This window comes from Gadus macrocephalus, chromosome 2, assembly GCF_031168955.1.
Source record: "Gadus macrocephalus chromosome 2, ASM3116895v1".
Classification (NCBI taxonomy): Eukaryota; Metazoa; Chordata; class Actinopteri; order Gadiformes; family Gadidae; genus Gadus; species Gadus macrocephalus.
Window position 1 is genome coordinate 13,118,983 of NC_082383.1, and position 18,387 is coordinate 13,137,369.

Below are 18,387 nucleotides of genomic sequence, written 5' to 3' on the forward strand. Positions count from 1 at the left end.
GATAATTCACCAGAAAACACAGATGATCCTTTTGTCAAAATGTGGTACCTGCAACAAACTTGGTAACTGTTGCATTTTGCATCTAGTACTGAGTTACTGTGTTTTTGATTAAATAATTTAAGTTAATCAAGAAACGTGGCCCCTAGGATGCGCGATGTGCCAGCATTCAGAAAAGTGATCATTTCTGCTTACAGGGTAACTAACAGAGAACTGTTAGTCTCACAAATCACACTTCCTGACACCAATGAGATCGCTTCGGTAGAACGTCTCCTGAATGAAACAGGAAACAAGACGCAATGCAAATGCACTTGCTTTCAGGCAAATAACTTGGATCACAAAGATGTGTTTAATGTCGAGTTGATTGTGGCAGCTTGGATGATTTATGTAAAATCATGACAAGAAACGTTTGCAGTCTCATGCTGCCCATACACACCAAACAAGCTAGAGAGTTGGATGTTTCAACATTGTTTAAACCCCATGGGAAATGAATGTAATGCCGGTGGAAACTGATACATGTATGTGTTTGTGCAAACACTAGTGAAGAGAGAGAGAGAATTCCATGTTCACCTGTAGCAGGTCCTCACTCAGCACCTCAGTCTTCTCTGCCCTGCGGGGGGAAACACACATCACAAAGGTCAGAGCTTTCTTTAATGCATTTTTATAGGCATGACCTAACAGAAGGAATCCATGGAGGAGGCCTATGGTGGATGACTAGTAAAATTCCCTCGGATGTAATAATGTTCAAATGAATTCTCGAAGACCATTCTGTAAAATTCCATTGAAAGAGTAAGAAAACCCCAAGAAAGGAATGCTACCTAAGTTTGAGAACGGCCTGTGTTGTGTTTCTTGTGTTGTATTGAATTGGTTGGAGTGAAGTGCAGTTAGTAGAGGCGTTTGCAACAAGATGTTCTATATTCTGACCAAACATCTCAAACATCTCAATATTAGCTGATAACAGACCGTTTTCTATTTGTTTGGGAGCTGTTCTGTCATGCTAGAAATGTGCCTTAAGCAAGAACTAACTTGCAGAACACATCCAGCTGAGACAACTTTGTGGCCAAGATCAAGGAACAATTCAAAGCCTACTTAACAGTTTCCGCTTAAGATATGTGAACACAAACCGCCCATCCTAAACAGTCTATCGGAATAATGATGACGGAAGAGTGAAAACCAAAATAGCTACGAGTCAATTTAGATTGTTTTAGGTAAGCTGCCGAAGTGCTCATGCAAGGAACTCAATATTCTTCGTAAGGGTGAACACCCACATGAGAGCGCGTCGCACACATGGACCCACATACCCACCCATGAGAAATACACACAAATAAACCAACAAACAGTCATCACTGGAGAACCCAAAACACAGTGTTGTTGTCATATCCAGCCTGGTTGTTATGGCGACAGGGGGAGCTATGCTGCTGGCTGGTAAGTGGCGTATTGATGTCGACAACACACAGGCACACATTCTAACACACACATAGGCGCGCACCGACACACGCATAGACTCGCTGTGGGAACAGAGGGTGTAGCCTGGAGCGTTCCACATTCTAGCACAATTCCATCGCTGAGTTACTTTGGGTAACTGGTTGAACACCTCCGATAGCTAGCGGTACTCCGAAACAGTATGATGTTTGTGTGCTCAACATTCATCAAACACAGTTTGATGACCTCAGACTGTTGAATACACCGACCTCATTGTGTCAAAGCCTTTTTCTCAAACATGAACCAAAGTTAAAACATGATTGTGAGGAGAACTTAACTAAACTGGTCAGTTGGTTTTACAGTCAGTGTTGACATATTACTGTTACCACATGAAATGGAGGCTGTGTATCCCAAATCTCTGTAGCAAACCAACATGGTTTGAAATGAACTCCAACACACACACACACACACACACACACACACACACACACACACACACACACACACACACACACACACACACACACACACACACACACACACACACACACACACACACACACACACACACACACACACACACACAATTTCTCTGAGGAATTCATTATCTCTCTATTTAAGAGCAGGGGAACCAAATACCTCCACCCAGGTCACGGCCTGGCCCTGCACACACTGGTCTCTCTCACACCAGCACCTCAATACCACCACCAGGGGAACATATACCTGGACGAGAGCTCCCAGTCTAGGCCTATACAGGTCTGGGGAATTGTGGCGGTTCCCCTTTATCTAGTCTCACAAAATCTGACTTTAATGTTTGATGGCAGAAGAGCTCAAATATGTGCGAACAGGGCATTTCCCTTTCTTACAAAGCCCATCTATAAAGCCTACATAAATTGGCAAACACAAACTAGCAGAAGTAATCTGTTAGAGAAAAAGCTACTGTAGAGGTTCCAAATCAACACCGGGTAGACTGGCCATTGTAGAATTAAACAAAACCCCTTAAGATTCTTCTTCAGTAGAATATCTCCGCAATGAAGGCACAGCTCCGCCCCTTGTAGTTTCTGTTTTCCGATCAAGGCTCTATGCAATCTCGCCACAGATGTCATTCTTTAACATAGTAGGACTGCTGGACCCCAGGATATCTTTTAAATCAGTCATGTCTTGTAAGGCTGGCAGTGAACAGGGCGTCATTTAATATAAGTAATTCAGCAGACGCTTTTATGAAATGCAACTTGGATTTTAACTGCACTCCATAGCAGCGAAGACTAGTCATCTCGCTCAAGGGATACCTGAAGGGAGTCAAGACATTCGGGTTCAAAACTAGTACTTTTGCCTGGAAGTCAAATACTGTACAGACTCTACAAACCATCCTGGAGCCAAGCTATAATAATATTTAAATACTTGTAATCTGTGTTTAATCTGATGGTGTTTTTAGCTTTGCTAATTCAATGTTTCAGTGTCCTAAATGTATGATAATGGAGCAATGTGTAATTGTCACAATGTGACAATCGCTTAACATGAGGAATCATTTACACAATCTCCTGTTAAAGGTCAGTTATTCTGGTCTGTCAATGGAAATACAAAGGCTCTCCTATCAATATTGAATGAGCACTGATTTAGGCGGAGGCCAGAGACGAGCCAAGCACTGCTGTCTAACTAAGAATAGGACACCTTCAATACTAAACGCTGGGCAGTCAACACAGACAATAAACATAACACAAAGGCAGAGATGGTTGAATGCAAACAAAAGCTGATGACTAATAACTATATGTTTACTGTTTATATCACACGTGTATGGCACCATGACTTTTTCAACAAATATGTTGGGTGTGTGAGGTAAAGCGATGTGCTGAGGGTTATACCACAGTAAACGTGTATTTCTACAGTATAAACTATTTACGCTACCATAAATTCAAAACTTCCAATGTCTTTATTGTTTATATAAATGGTGTAATAGAAACCAAACAGTTAGAAAGTAATTCACACTATATATCACATCTATCATAACACCTTTCAAAAGTAACTACAAATGCCTTGTCTTTCGAAGCGTAGCCAACACGTGGTAGCCATGTTCTTGTTTGTTGCTTAGTTCTTTGCATTTTCTGATTCCAATAGGCCTACTATGTTGCTCTGCACAATTTTTTTTATTCATAACTGCTCCATAAATCTCGACAGAACCATTGTTGTTCTAAGATATTGTTGTTTCTAAGTTACTTTGTTAAAAAAATCTCCCAAGTGTCAACAACAATGCAAAAATGCTTACTGGACAGAACAAACCCCCTTGTTGACATGTACACCTCAACTGGCTCATCAGCATTAGCGGCTACTTGCTGGGGTGGAGCAATTAACGGAATTTAGAAGTTGGTTTATGAATGAGATCATGGATTATTAGTTATTAAGCTGTGTGTTTGTGCGTGTGCGTGTGCGCGCGCGCGTGTGTGGTTCGGTAGGATTGGTGTGTGTCGGGTAGGAAGATGTTTGGGGTTTATCGTGGTGCGAGGGATGTGGGTAGACTGCAGTGCGTGGTAGAGTGGGGTGGGGCTGCAATCAACTCGTCCGCTCAGCTGTCATGTATTATCTAGACACTACACATCTATGTACAAGTGTGATTCGAGTTATTGACATATCGAGGCAAAGCAATAGATCGCATGTTTTACCTGAAAAATACACATTGTAGCACTCAGCACGAACATAAACAAGTATACTAACTTGAGAAGCGACCGATTCCTTGAATGGTTATGTTTTGTGTAGGACTATTTCTTCTCTGGTTGAACAGCGTAAGCTAAATACATATAATTCCAGTAGTTCTAAAAAGTAAGTGTGCATGTACTCTGAATAACCTTTTTACGGAAAAAGTTGACCCAGCCCTGGCTCTGCAATAAGTGACAGCAGGTGAAAAAAGTGCATGGAGAGAACGTTCCACAACTTACTTAGGCTACGTGAAAATAACAAAAGCCCCGATGCTGGGGGCGCTACAACTATATGCAACAATGTAACCTATTACACATACCTTCCAACAGTCTGGTTGGCGATCAGTTTCATGCGATTAAACTGTTTTTTCATTTTGATGTCGTGCACCGATGTATCCAACAACAAATTAACCAGGTCCTCTTCAGAGTACTTCGGTTCATCCACCGTATATCCAAAAAAGTAATTCTAGGTAGCAGCCATTGTAAGTCAGAAAAAGCTGGGCTTCGACTTACAGCATAACTAACAAAAGCGTTGCTGGAAGCGATCGATTAAAGCCCAATGACATTACCTGGCGGGGCAGAAAATATATTTAAAATTCTATAATAACAACTTAACAAACTATCGTTTACGTTCGTTGACGTCTCATTTCCACTATTCGAAGAAGTCCAAAACGGTTTTGCAACCGGTGTGTGAGGATTATAGGAAGAAGGAAGTGCCTTTTTACTTCCCTACTGTAATGCTCCCTGGGCGAACGGTGACATGTGATATCTCAGTTAAAACCAGGCCAGCATGGATTTTTCCTTGGTCGGGCCCCACAAGCCCTTGATTATTGTGCAAAAAAAACATCAACGAGCAAGTTCGACAATTCTGGGAGGCGATTAAAATGCAACGAATGTAAAACATATGCTAAATGAAATAATGCCATCTGGTCAGGAAACATATTAGGTGAATTAACTACGTTTTAATAACTGGATGTACATTTGATTGTATTCTTTAACAATTGTGGCATTTTATTGTTTAATATTTGTATTACTACTATTGACAACTTTTTATTTTTCAGCCGTTCGGCATTTTGTGTTCTGCTGCAACCTGCTGGCCACTGCTGCGTCATATAACATACGTGTGGGCAGGGCCGACGGACTGCGGGGGAAAGTGAGGCAGTCCTGGGGGGGGGGCAAAGGCAGAGGGGGGGCCCATGGCAAAAAAAGAAAAGATTTTTTTAATGTTTTATTTGAATTATCCACCAGCCCATAGGGTTAGGAGTCGCACCCCCCGTCAACAATTCAGCGCAGGGGGGGGGGGCATCATGACCTCTTGTATACAGGGCCCAGGATTTGGTGCAACGGCCCTGCGTGTGGGCGTGAGTTCGTGCGTGTCTATAGGCTATATACTCTTACAACTTTATTTACTAACAATATCAAAGCTCACCATGAATTCAAATATATGTTATTCATCTAATTAAAGAAAAAGTCTATGTAACCATCAGCAATATATATAGCCTCATTGAGTTTAAATGCCCTCTATGTCCTATCAAATATGTAGTTTGTAATGACTATGTTATTAGTATGTAAACTAATATCAATTGTACATAATAAAGGTATAAAGTATCTGCCATAAAATTTAAATCATTTGTTTTTGAAACCTTCAGAAAGGTGTGTGTGATCCTGTTGAGGCTATCATGCAATACAACAACCAAAGAACAACTAATTCAGAATCAGTGAAGAGAAAGAATTTGATGAGCTTATCCTATTTGCGCATGCCTCTTATTGAATAAGGTCCTACCTTTTCCGCTATCTTATCCATCACTTCTGTTTCTCTGAGACAATCTGGGATAATCCCCCCTTATTTTGAACAGTAGTGGGATTCCACGTTCCTCTTCATTGTTCTGTGTTGATAATGCTAGTTTAACCTGCGTATATACTGTAGTTGTTTCCGGTCTGGAGATGACCAATACATTAATCCCTCAAGGCTTTATAACAGTCCATTGAAGGTTATTGCAAGGTGGACATAATCATTCACTTAAACAGTGCTTCCCTTTAATCCTCATTTGATGGAGCTGAAGGACAACCGCTTTAGAAACGTATGAGTCCAAGTTTGGCTCTTTGGGGTCAAGTAGCCAGAGGACTGTGTGTATCCAGGGGTTCTGAGTGTAGTGTCTATATTGCTCCAGAGGACTGTGTGTATCCAGGGGTTATGAGTAGTCTCTGTGTTGAGCCAGAGGACTGTTTGTACCCGGGTTCTGTGTAGTCTCTGTGTTGAGCCAGAGGACTGTTTGTACCCGGGTTCTGTGTAGTCTCTATGTTGAGCCAGAGGACTGTTTGTACCCGGGTTCTGAGTAGTCTCTGTGTTGAGCCAGAGGACTGTTTGTACCCGGGTTCTGTGTAGTCTCTATGTTGAGCCAGAGGACTGTTTGTACCCAGGTTCTGTGTAGTCTCTGTGTTGAGCCAGAGGACTTAAGAGAACCTCGGAGAAGGACACAATCATAGGAATGTTTATGCTTTATGATTTGGCATTGAATCAAAAACGGTTCCCCAATCGTTTAAAAAGATAGAACAAAAGTTGACATCAGTAAACTGCCTCTGCAACTATATCACAATATATACAAGTTTTTAAATAAACAGGCCAATGGACTCCTTGTCAAACAAGGTGATTAATTATTGTTGATATGTACTTTCACACATACCTGGCTGCTATGACAGTGGTTTTCAAACTGTGGGTCGCAACCCATCAATTGGCAGCAGCAGGGATCCCGTGGCCATAATTGAAAAATAAATAAATTGATAAACATTCCTTGTCTGTTTTATCCGATTGGACTGAAAAACTGTTAACTGTTTCGTGACTAATTACTACTGGTTTTAAGGTTATTGGCGTAAATGCAATTCATAAAGTAAAATGCAGATGAAATAGACGATTAAAATATTTTCCATGTTTGGGTTGTAGCCCTACAGCCCTTGTAGTGAGGACACTTGTGAAAGAGCCAGAGACCTGGGGTGTCTTTGACTGTATATGTAAGAGTGCCTCAAGGACATAAAATAGATTATCAGCAGCAAGTGATGCAAAAGGTTGTTGTAAGTCATCAGAAGATAAAAAACAACATTGAACTTTTTGAGGAAACAATGGCATAAACTACCATTTTGCCATAGCGAAACATTTGATTCTAGTCTGTCGTATTTTCCAAAAAAAGGAAGAAATATATCATCCCTGGGTTACTCAAAACATTAACGAAATAAAGTATAACGTAGCAATATGATAACCTAGCAATATGATAACATAGTGCAGATAACTACCTAACACAAAGACAATGATTCTAATAACATGCAATCTACATAGTTTCAGCGTTAACAGCGTCCTTAGCAACCGCAATGGCAACCATAGAAAACATTGCATTAACTTGCAAACAAAACATCCTTTCCATTCACTTTTTCTTTTTAATTCTGAAACTATCCTCAAATATTGGATATTCCACTGAGAATAAACCAATATTTAATAACTGGATGTACATTTGATTGTATTCTCCAACAATTGTGGCATTTTATTGTTTAATATTTGTATTCCACTGCAATTGGAATACAAATATTTAAACCAATCTACCCTATTGGCTAGTTGGTTTCTTCAACTAGCCAATAGGGGTGCCAGATCAGTGATCAGGAACTCCTGATCTAGGGAGAAATTTATTGTCATCCTTATTGCATGCAGAGATTGAGTACAGGTTGTGTTTTAATAAAAGAGAGTAGGATTTCAAATCAGATTTTAAAAAGTACTTGCAACATTTGGGACCACAATTCAAATGGTGCAAAAGAGTCTGAATTACTTATTTTTCTTTCTATCATATTGCAATTTTAGCAATGCCTCTTTAGGTATATGCAGGGCAGTTGCTAGGAATTCTGGGCCCCCTGAAAGAATATCGTGTGGGCCCCTCTACCCCATTCCTTGCCACCTTAAATTTTCTTGTTTTTCGGTGCCTCGTGTAATACACCCAATTTGTTACCTTTTTTACATTTAACGACTTAACAAGTCAGAGTATTATTATGTAAATTTGGTATTATTAATTGTCTTATTCTCATTTCCCTGATCTGCAACACGTTATTACACCTCTGATTGCAAATACATTTTCAATTAACCACTCAACAAATGGGTGTGTGGGTATTATATTGTATTTAACAATCAAGCACTGATATGCAAAAAACAAAGTGTCCTGGCTCAAGATAGTCCACAGGTAAATATGTAGCATTTAACTTAAATGTGCAAGTGAAACAAAGAGCACATGGACTACGTTGTTGTAAAACAAATATCAAAAACAACAACAACAAGCCTCATCTAATCTCAATTAAAGTTTAAATTGGCTTGTTCATTGTAAGTCTAATCAGAAAGCCCAACGCCGGGCCTTTTTGTTAGCAAATTCGCTGATGAGGTCTTGGAAGTTCAATTGTCGGCTTAGCTGACTTTCAATTAAAAGTCTAGCAAGGCTATTTAGCCTCTCTTGGCTTGTTGTGGATGTGAAATGGTTCTTAACTAGTTTCAGTTTGCTGAACGCCCTTTCTCCACCTGCAACAGTCACAGGTAATGTACAGAAGATTCGGATGGCAACACATACTTCACCAAAAATGCTCTGAAGCTGAAGTTTATGAAAGGAATTCAGCAGTTCAGGGGGGGAGTGGCAGTCTGAACATGTGGCACTATAAACAGTCCTCAAATGTTGCACTTCACTTTCAAAATTAGCACTAAGATCCTGTTTGTATATGCTTGTTAATGAATGGCAAACTGAGTGAATCTGATCATGTTTTAAATCCTTGATTTTCAGTATTGCAGCAAATTCCTCACAGATATTTTACAATGGATTGGAAGCGGGTGTCCAAGGCACAGATGATGTTATCTAAAGCCACATAGAACACGCTGTTGCAAAACAGATTTGATTCAGTCTGTTGGTTTCCCTCTTCTTCTGACCTCTGACTCTCATCTACAAAACGTTTTCTCTTTCGCTTGTGGCTGACTGGAAATCCAGTGGAAACATCCATAGCTTCTGCGATAAGGGAAGCCTCTGCAAGGAAGTCATCCCATGAGTTGCGAAAGAGCTGCATTTCTTCCTTCAATGCCTGTATATTGGCTGCTTCTACATCTAGTGTAATTTTTCCTGACTGCAGAATTATGTTTCTGTCTTCAATGGACTGCAGTATTTTTTTCCAGACAGTCAGGAGAACAATGGCTTTAAAAGATGTAAAATAACTCCTGAGACCAGTGACCTCTGATTTGACTTCATTAGTCAAGCTGCACCTAGCAAAGGTGCTATCCAGGGCCTCTAGGAGAGGTGGCAAGTGATTTGCAACTAGTTTAACAGCCGCTATGCGGGCACTCCAACGGGTATCAGACATGCGGTGAAGGGAGCAGCCAGTCTTCTCTTTGAGAATGGCCCATCTCTCTGGGCTGGCACTGAAGATATTGTACAAGCGATTCAAACACCCAAAAAATTTTGCAACATCGGTACATGACTCTGCAGCATGTACTCCAACAAGATTTAGAGTATGTGAGGCACATGGTGAATATGTAGCAAGTGGATTTATTTTCCTTATTTCAGACTGAAATAAGAAACGTTCAGTTACATCCCACTGATCATTCTCCTTCTGAACGACATATCTCAACAGAATTACATTCTGTTCCTTGTGGGAGAAATCAGGAGTTGCATCACATATTAATGAGTAATAAATTCCTTCAGTATTTCTTTCAAAACTCTTTCTCCACATAGTTCTATGAACTCATTTTGAGATTCTGGGCTAATGTAATGGGTCACTCTGGTGCCTGGTCTTTTCTCCTTCACTTTTCTCAGATGATCATTCAACAGAGGATCGTACTTGGCTACAAGCTCTACAGTGCCAAGGAAGTTACTATTCCGTGCATCACCAAGCGTTTCTGTGCTCCCTCTGAATGGCAAATTTCTTGAGGCCAGAAAAAGTGTAACATCTAATATTCTCTCAAGAATAGCTTTGTTTCTGTCAACTTCAAGTTGGATTTCTTGTTGCAGATGGCTGTCTATCCCCTTTGCTTCCATCAAAGAGTATTTCAGATTTTTCCACTTGAGGTAGCAGGTTTTGTGCGCCTTGCAAACTTCCTGGTCAGGGAATTTGTTGTACATTCTCTGCCATTTGAGATCTGATATTTTGTACCCTTCTTTGGTGTTAAGTGCACTGGCTGATGGTTTTTTTAGGCCATCACAGGAAAATAACATGCATGGCACACAGTATATTGCTCTTGCACTTTCACTGTACATTAACCAGTCTCTCTTCTGTTTTTCCCGTCCATTTGTTGACTTTGTATACTCTAAATACTCTGGAAATTTCTTTCCATCTGAATCCTTTGGCATTATCAAGGTCAGATCTCTCTGTGTGGCTGTGGCTAGCTTTTTGACAATTATCCCACGATCGTGGTCTGTGAGCTTCTCTGGCCATAATCCTAGGTCGCATTTTAAATATTCTTCCTCCTCGTTCTCTCTTTCCTGTCTTTCTGTACTTCCTGTGCTCTGACTGTCTTCAGCAGTTTCATGACTGCAACAGCTTTGATCTGCTTCACAATTCCCTTCACTATAGTAAGTAGCCTTGCTTTGGGAACTTGGGCCTGGCTCTGTCAACAGCAATAGTGACATAAATTGAGTTATAAAAAAATGTAGCCTATATTTTGCTATTATATAATTGAAATAGTCAAGGTGTTGATTAATATCTTGGTCACTGCCAGTGATACAGCAGTTCACTAATAAACAGAAACAGCCAACCAGTGTCTACTCTTAATCCCTCACTCACCATCAAAGGCATCATTGGACTGCTGGGGGTGAGCGTCTGCTGTGGGGTCAAACTCAGATGAAGCAGCCACTACTGATTCTGGAACAGCAGATCATAAAGGTTTATTGGTCCATTAAATATATTGTAAACATTAAATGTTATGTTTCATGGAAAAACTGTTGCAGAACTAACTTATTCTTGGACAAAATATAAATGGGCTTCTTAGTACCTAGCTCTAGATGGACAGCTTCACTTTTCCGGGCAAAAAATATTTTTAAACCATTCAAAAGTCATTGTAGACTGTCCAAAATTCTAAATAGTCTTTTTTACTTTTTTGTTGAAAGATAACTTGTATTATTATATTATTGCTTTAAAGGCACCCAGTGCAACTTTATGTAAACATTCAATGAAAAATAAACATTCAATTTCTAGTCTTTTTTACACGTAGTAAGTTTCAATAACTCCATACCATTACATATCGACATTCAAGGAGCAAAGATGAGACGTCGTTGTGTGGTGAGAACTGATAGAAAATCGTAAACAACAACAATCGCCGGTGGGGAGAAGCCATTTTTCCATTGACTGGAAGCCTGCTTTATTTATTGTAGGTTACAAAAAATAAAGAAAATGGCGGCATTGTTGTTGTTATCGATTTTCTATCAGTTCTCACCACACAACGACGTCTCATCTTTGCTGCTTGAATGTCGGTATGTAATGGTATGGAGTTATTGAAACTTACTACGTGTAAAAAAGACTAGAAATTGAATGTTTATTTTTAAGCCTCGAAAGTTGCACTGGGTGCCTTTAATTAATTTGCATATAAGATGATCAGAACTCAAGATAGGACGTTAAACAGCTCATATTCCATATTTACTATCTATTTTATATTGCTGAATAAACAACATTTTGTTCTTACATTAGAACACATCATGATGACCTATTATAGACCTTTGCCTAATATTCATATTACCGAGCCGACCTGAACGCATCACATTTGACATTGTTAGCACCTTTTTTTCATGCTAACTAGCTCTATATCCTGCCAATTTTAACATGGATTTGAAAACTGGATTTACTATTTTTAACTGATGGAACTTTCTACACCGTCCGGTTGTGTGATTACTACCGCTGCTTTGATGCACGCGGTGCCGACTCCGAGCCAGTCTGCACACCGTCTGCAGCAGCAGAAGCAGCTGGGATTTTTTGGACTAGACGGATACTGAATTGAAGGATTTTTTTTTTAAACTAAACAGTCAAAGACAGTTGAAGGTAGGCCTACAACACTTTTATATGCAGTCTATGATGCGGACCAGTGATAATTGATGACACTGAAGGGATTCGATTTTTAAATGACACGACTCTCACCATTTTTCGAAAAAAAGTGTTTGATATCCTGGGCCCCTGCTCTGCCGCCCCTACTCCTGGCCTCCTTCTCTAGTCTTTTCTGGTGTCCAGACTTGTGTTTTTTGGGGGGCATCGTTACGAACCTTTAACCCTGCTAGAGTTCGCTCGCGCTCACTCACTTCCGACGAGGAAGACCATGGGAAGAACGAACCGCGGTGTGGACCAAACCATTTTTTAAGAAGGGGCCAAGGGGATTATTGAAATGATCAAAATTAGAATATTGTATGATTTTTGGCTTTGTTTTAATTCGGATTCATTCATATTAATATATATTAGTTCAGTGTATGCATAATCATTTTGTCATAGAGGCTACTGGGGGCTGTGTGTGGGCTCACAGCTCGCTAGGGCCTTATAATTGTCATAACCTTTCCCCCCTATACGACGTCGCTGGGTATATGTACAAACATAAATGGTCAGGTGAATTATTGAGATCTTCAGGTTATCATCGATAATGATTACAACCTAGGATGTCTCTTCACCTTTGGAGTTGATCCCCAACACCTCATAATAGTTAATGTATACATTAGGGGACAATTCAACAGCCACATATTCTTTATCTCAAAACATTACCTTAATCTTTATGGTCAGCTCGTACCCAAGAACCACTAACTTGTTGTGATAACCTTCTTTGACACTTTGCTAAGTATCTTTATGTTTTTCTTTATGGTTCAAGGAATGTCCATGAAATGCTTGAACAAATAAAACAAATTCATGAAAAAAATGAAAAATCCTAAATAATTGAAGATGAAAGAAACATATATATTTGTCCTGAATAATTTGTTGATATCCGATAACAATGATCCTCCCATGACACCTTCAGAGTCCAGATTGTCCTTCCTGACTCCACCTTCCCTTATCTCACCCTATCCTCCCCAACCCCCTTCATCATCATGAATAGACCACAAGCATGCCATCCCAGTCCAGTCCAGTCTGTTCCCCTGACCCACACACACATACACGGGCCAGGTTCTGCAGGTCTTGCTCCCCATCATGTCCTCCAAGGATTCAAAGCAGATAGACTCCTACGACCTGGCCCTGCCCGAGGTGCAGGTGGTGCAGCCGCCAGAGAGGGTTGGTGCGGGGGGTAAGTGGGCCCGCGCGTTCCTTCACTTTGGCCAGCCATGTCTGGCCGAGCTCCTGGGCTCCACCTTGTTCATCTTCGCCGGCTGCCTGTCGGTGATGGAGAACACAGCGGGAACGGGGCGGCTGCAGCCGGCCCTGGCCCACGGCCTGGCGCTGGCCATCGTCATCGCCGTGCTGGGAGAGATTAGGTAGACTGGCTTTCTGTCCCTCTGTCTGTTTGTCTGTCATCTGTATCTATCTGTTTACTGTATCTATCTGTCTGTCTCTCTGTTTGTCTGTCTGACTGTATGACTGTCTGTCTGTCTCTGCGTCTATCTAATGGATCTATCTACTCTATCTATCTCTGTCTGTCCATCTGCCTGCGTCTCTTTTCGTCTATACTTGAACCATCTATCTGCTGTATAAATCTATCGTTGTCTGTCCATCTATCTGTCAATATATCTGTCTTTCTGTCCATCTATCTACTGGATCTATCTTCCACTGTATTTATCTATCTGCCTATCAGTCTGTATCTATGTATGTATGTCTGTGCGTCAACTCCACTGATCTATTTTTCTATTTCCTCCTCTTTGTCTTTATTTGCTGATCTCTGTCTTCCTATCCATCACGGTATGTAATGCCGTATGAACCATGTGTCTGTCCCTGCAGCGGGGGTCACTTCAACCCTGCGGTGTCTGTATCGGTCTTCATGATCGGGGGTCTCAACATCTACCTACTGCTGCCCTACATACTGGCCCAGCTCTGTGGGGGCATGATAGGAGCTGGCCTGGCTATGGTAATAGTCTGGGTGACCACTATGTCATAAAGTAGATAGAAGACATTGAACAGTGTGTTCTTTGCAGATAGTGTGCTTAAAACTTTAGACCCAAACCTAATTATTGGGTCATGATACAGAGACTCAACTTAGCTTTGACATCTAACGATCTCTGGTGTCAGTCTACGGACATAAGTAGAATTCATATTAGACATTTCACATATTAATATATAATAAAAAATAATAAAATACACCTTTTAAAATTAGTGTGACAAAATGCTAAACAAGGCAAATAAGTTAGGTGGTTAAAGGGCAATAAAATACAAGAGTTAAAGACTATACAGATTTTTTTATATATTAGCCATACATTGAAAATAAGTTAAACTAATTAAAAATGTATTTAAATTATTCTGTAACGTTGCTGTAAAATTCAAATACAGCATCTGTAAACATATAATTTATGTATTACATGCAGTTAATATACACAGAAATGTATAACCCTAACCTAACCCCTTTCATACACATAAAGTCTTCTGCAGTATCATTTGTATATGAATTATTATTGCATATAGATACAGGTTTTTAAATTACAAATTTTGTTGAAAAGTACTTTAATCATCCCAGAGGGGAAATAGGGACTCTATCACTCCTTCTCTGTGTCTAGACGATCTCTTCGGTGGAGAACTTTGACAACTCTTCTGGAGCAGCATTCAACGTGGTGCAGGGGGAAGGCCAGATTGGCCGGGCCACGGTTGCGGAGGTGGTCATGACCCTGTTTCTCACCATGGTAGTGTGTATGGGGGCCGTTAACAAGCGCACCCACAGCTTGCTGGCACCTCTCTGCATAGGGCTCACTGTTACTGTGGACATTCTGGCAGGGTGAGTTTCTTATTCAGTCATCATGAAAAAAATAATTACATATATTGACAATTTTTCAAGTCAAGTCCACTTTATTGGTATTGTCCTTAATCACAGTCTCAAATCAAGGGCTTCACATGCCACCACACTTCATCACCCTAATATTGTGGGTGCAGAAAATGTATGCAAAATACACATTGAAGTACACTTCAAATTAAGTATACTTAATCATTAATATTTTTAATTTAAGGCACTGTAAAGCACTTAGCAATAGACGTGTGTTGGCAACTGAGGAGAGGAGATGATCACAAGAAAAGATTGGTCAGCTATTTTAACTCATAGCATAAGTTTCTGGGTTTAAAACCGACAGCGAACATTTCATAAATAAGTACACACTACATTTTCTGTTTTTGAACGTTTTGGAATATCTTTGAAAAACCGTAAGTAATGGAAAAGCATAAGCTATGCCAACAACAAATGATAGGCCAATAGATACTGTGTGTGGTCCCATAGGCAACCACACATATTTTCTTCAGAATGTTTAATACTGCAAGAAACCTTTTATGCTGTGGCAGCCAAACCGACTTCAATACTTGAATTACAGTGAAATGTGTGCTTGTGTGTGTGTTGTGGATTTCTGTGTGTATGAGTGTGTGCGGGTATGTGTGTGTGTGTGTGTTTGTTTGGTTCTATGTGTGTGTGTGTGTGTGTGTGTGTGTGTGTGTGTGTGTGTGTGTGTGTGTGTGTGTGTGTGTGTGTGTGTGTGTGTGTGTGTGTGTGTGTGTGTGTGTGTGTGTGTATGTGTGTGTGCGCGTGTGCGTGTGCGTGTGCGTGTGTGTGTGTGTGTGTGTGTGTTGCTGTCTCTGTTTCTGTTTACCCTCATAGAGGTGCAGTTTCAGGCGCTTGTATGAACCCAGCACGGGCATTCGGCCCAGCTGTGATGGCAAACTACTGGAGCTACCATTGGATCTACTGGATCGGACCCATGGGTGGTGCCTTGCTCACCGGCAGCATTATAAGGTGCAGTCCAACCCCCGTCTTTATCCCTCTGTAGGAGGGTGTCACAGGATATCAATGCCTTCATCTTGGTGTTTTCTAACCATTATAAGAGGAATAACTACTACTGGTTGCTTGATTATTCAAAAATGTATGGATGATTTTTGTAAAAATATAAAGATGGCAGGCTTGAACTTACTTTAAAGGACTTTACTTAAATCACGTTATTTGAAACACTTATATTGGAGTAATCCGTAGTCGATAGCCAGAATAGTCTAGTTGTTTTAGTTTGTGTAACTCCTGGCTGAACGGTTGCTGGTTCGTACGCCAACGTCCATTACCTGTAGGCATCCCAGTGCAAACTGCTCAACCCACCAGGGCCCATAGATTCCCTCCCTTTGGAGCCAAGTCCCTTTCAAATAATCTGCTTGATTCTTAATTAGTAAATACTACATAACTGTGATCTTTGGTAATAATTCTAAATCTCTATTCACAGGATGTTTTTCTGAACTTCGGTATCAACATGTTTTGTATTTGATTGACTTAAAGTATGATAACATTTACGATTATTGATCAATATGTACTAACAATAAAATATGTTAAAGATAGTCTGGAGTCATAAAGAATCGTCATAAAAACAACAAATATCATCACTGTTTCATAATAGTCTTTTGACACATATTTCACTTTACTGTGGCTTGTGAAAGACATGTTTGTGTCTGTCTAGAACTATGGACCTCTCTCTCTCTCTCCTCTCTCTCTCTCTCTCTCTCTCTCTCTCTCCCTCTCCCTCTCCCTCTCTCTCTCTCTCTCTCTCTCTCTCTCTCTCTCTCTCTCTCTCTCTCTCTCTCTCTCTCTCTCTCTCTCTCTCTCTCTCCCCCCATACACTTTCATACTCACATCGCTAATTTTGAGATGTGTAGCCTAAAATGAATAGTAAGTTGCATGATTATTTGTATCATAATTATACGTTTATGACACGTAGTTTGATGTCATCTTTTTTTAGGCTGTTGCTAGGTGACGAGAAGATCCGAGTGCTGCTGAAATAATCAACCTTAATTTTACAGTTTTTACTCTATTGCATTATAATATAAAATGTACAGCTTCAAATCTGATTTTATAATGACTGATTTTTTTTCAAGTACATTTACCACAATCTCTAATCCCAACCCTAACCCTTTATCTGTACCATGTATTGCTTCTTCATTGTTTTAGGATAGGCCTATATGTATTTGTGTTGAATAAACTTTTTTAAATAAATCAATAACTGCATTTCTTTAATTCCAATTCAGACTTGAATTCATAGGTAACATTTAAAGACATCAAGATTTGGTCTATTCTAATTTATTTATCATATAGGCCTACTAGGCTAGGCTGCATTAATGATTAGTCAATCATTTCCAATATTGCATCTTTCTAGGTAACTATCACCCGTGAACACATATATAAAGCTCTATCTCTATGGAAAGATAAGTCGAACTCCTTATGCAAACATTAAGACAGACACAACACATTGGTATCGTATTCCACAGGATTTTTGCATGCAAGATCCGGATCTAAAAGCACCTTAGTGGCTGTTTGCTTCACAATCGTACATTGATATCTATCACTTAATTTACCTTTGGTCTTTGTTCTCCATAATTGCTATTCAAAGGCAAATCTTTTTGGCTAATTTTATTTTTTTCAGGTAAGTCGGCAAACCAAAGAAGCAATAATCAGCAGAAGCAGCCCATTGTGATCCCATTTCTGAATCCGTAATCCTTGTATGGATTGAACTCTCTGTAAAGTTCAGGGGTGTCTGTCTGTTTGTTAGGCCTACATCTATTTTTGTTCCCTTTTTTTTTTATAAATTCTGACTTTAGTACATCTTACGAAACTGATTTCTACACTTACAAAACTGATGACCTGTGGGTCACATAACCAACCTGACCTACCCTTATCTGGTGAGTTTAAACCCTTGAATTCTGAAAAGGTCAGGTGACGGAACCCAGAAGCAAGGATATTTGGGCACAAATACCTATATGGGCTTCATCCCCTTTTGTCTCTCTCTCTCTCGCTCTCCCAGACTCTGTGTATACAATTGCGGAGGAGAAGAAGTTGGAGATGGATGAAATCCAAGGGATACTGACCGGTAACTTAAATAAGCACGCGGAATGGCGGTGCAAGGTTTATGTTGTGGTTTTATTAAGTCAAGCTCTTTTTTCCTATAGGCTACTAAGGTTATTAGCTGATTAAATGATTTTGTTGCATTGTTTCAGAGGTTCCGTTTTTTTTTCTCTCAGTGGTTGAGCATTTACAAGCTATCAATCTTCAGGAAAAAAATATAACATAGGCCTACCCTAAAACGTAGTTTTATGAGTCATTGTGTGACTAAGTAGTTAAATTCCCACATAAGAAAAATAATAATAATTTATT

General features: G+C 40.0%; 2 protein-coding genes across 4 annotated transcripts in view; one reads left to right on the forward strand and one right to left on the reverse strand.

The window, feature by feature from the left end:
- arhgap17b (Rho GTPase activating protein 17b) overlaps positions 1-4,883 on the reverse strand; it is a 33,165-nt gene extending 28,282 nt beyond the window's left edge. For 2 of the 3 annotated variants that reach the window (XM_060042079.1, XM_060042087.1), the window contains exons 1-2: positions 4,430-4,883; positions 568-607 (exon numbers count right to left, since the gene is read on the reverse strand). In XM_060042079.1, coding sequence (XP_059898062.1) covers positions 568-607; positions 4,430-4,482 — 93 coding nt within the window. In that variant the 5' untranslated portion in view covers positions 4,483-4,883. The remainder of the gene's footprint in view (positions 1-567; positions 608-4,429) is intronic. The other variant, XM_060042094.1, reaches the window with a different exon arrangement.
- An 8,284-nt stretch (positions 4,884-13,167) lies between these two features.
- LOC132450124 (aquaporin-8-like) lies at positions 13,168-17,239 on the forward strand. The gene is made up of 5 exons (XM_060042131.1): positions 13,168-13,552; positions 14,013-14,139; positions 14,783-14,997; positions 15,862-15,996; positions 16,979-17,239. Exons 1-5 carry the CDS (start codon positions 13,272-13,274, stop codon positions 17,019-17,021), a joined length of 801 nt encoding a protein of 266 aa, XP_059898114.1. The 5' UTR covers positions 13,168-13,271; the 3' UTR covers positions 17,022-17,239.
- The last annotated feature ends 1,148 nt before the right edge of the window (positions 17,240-18,387 follow it).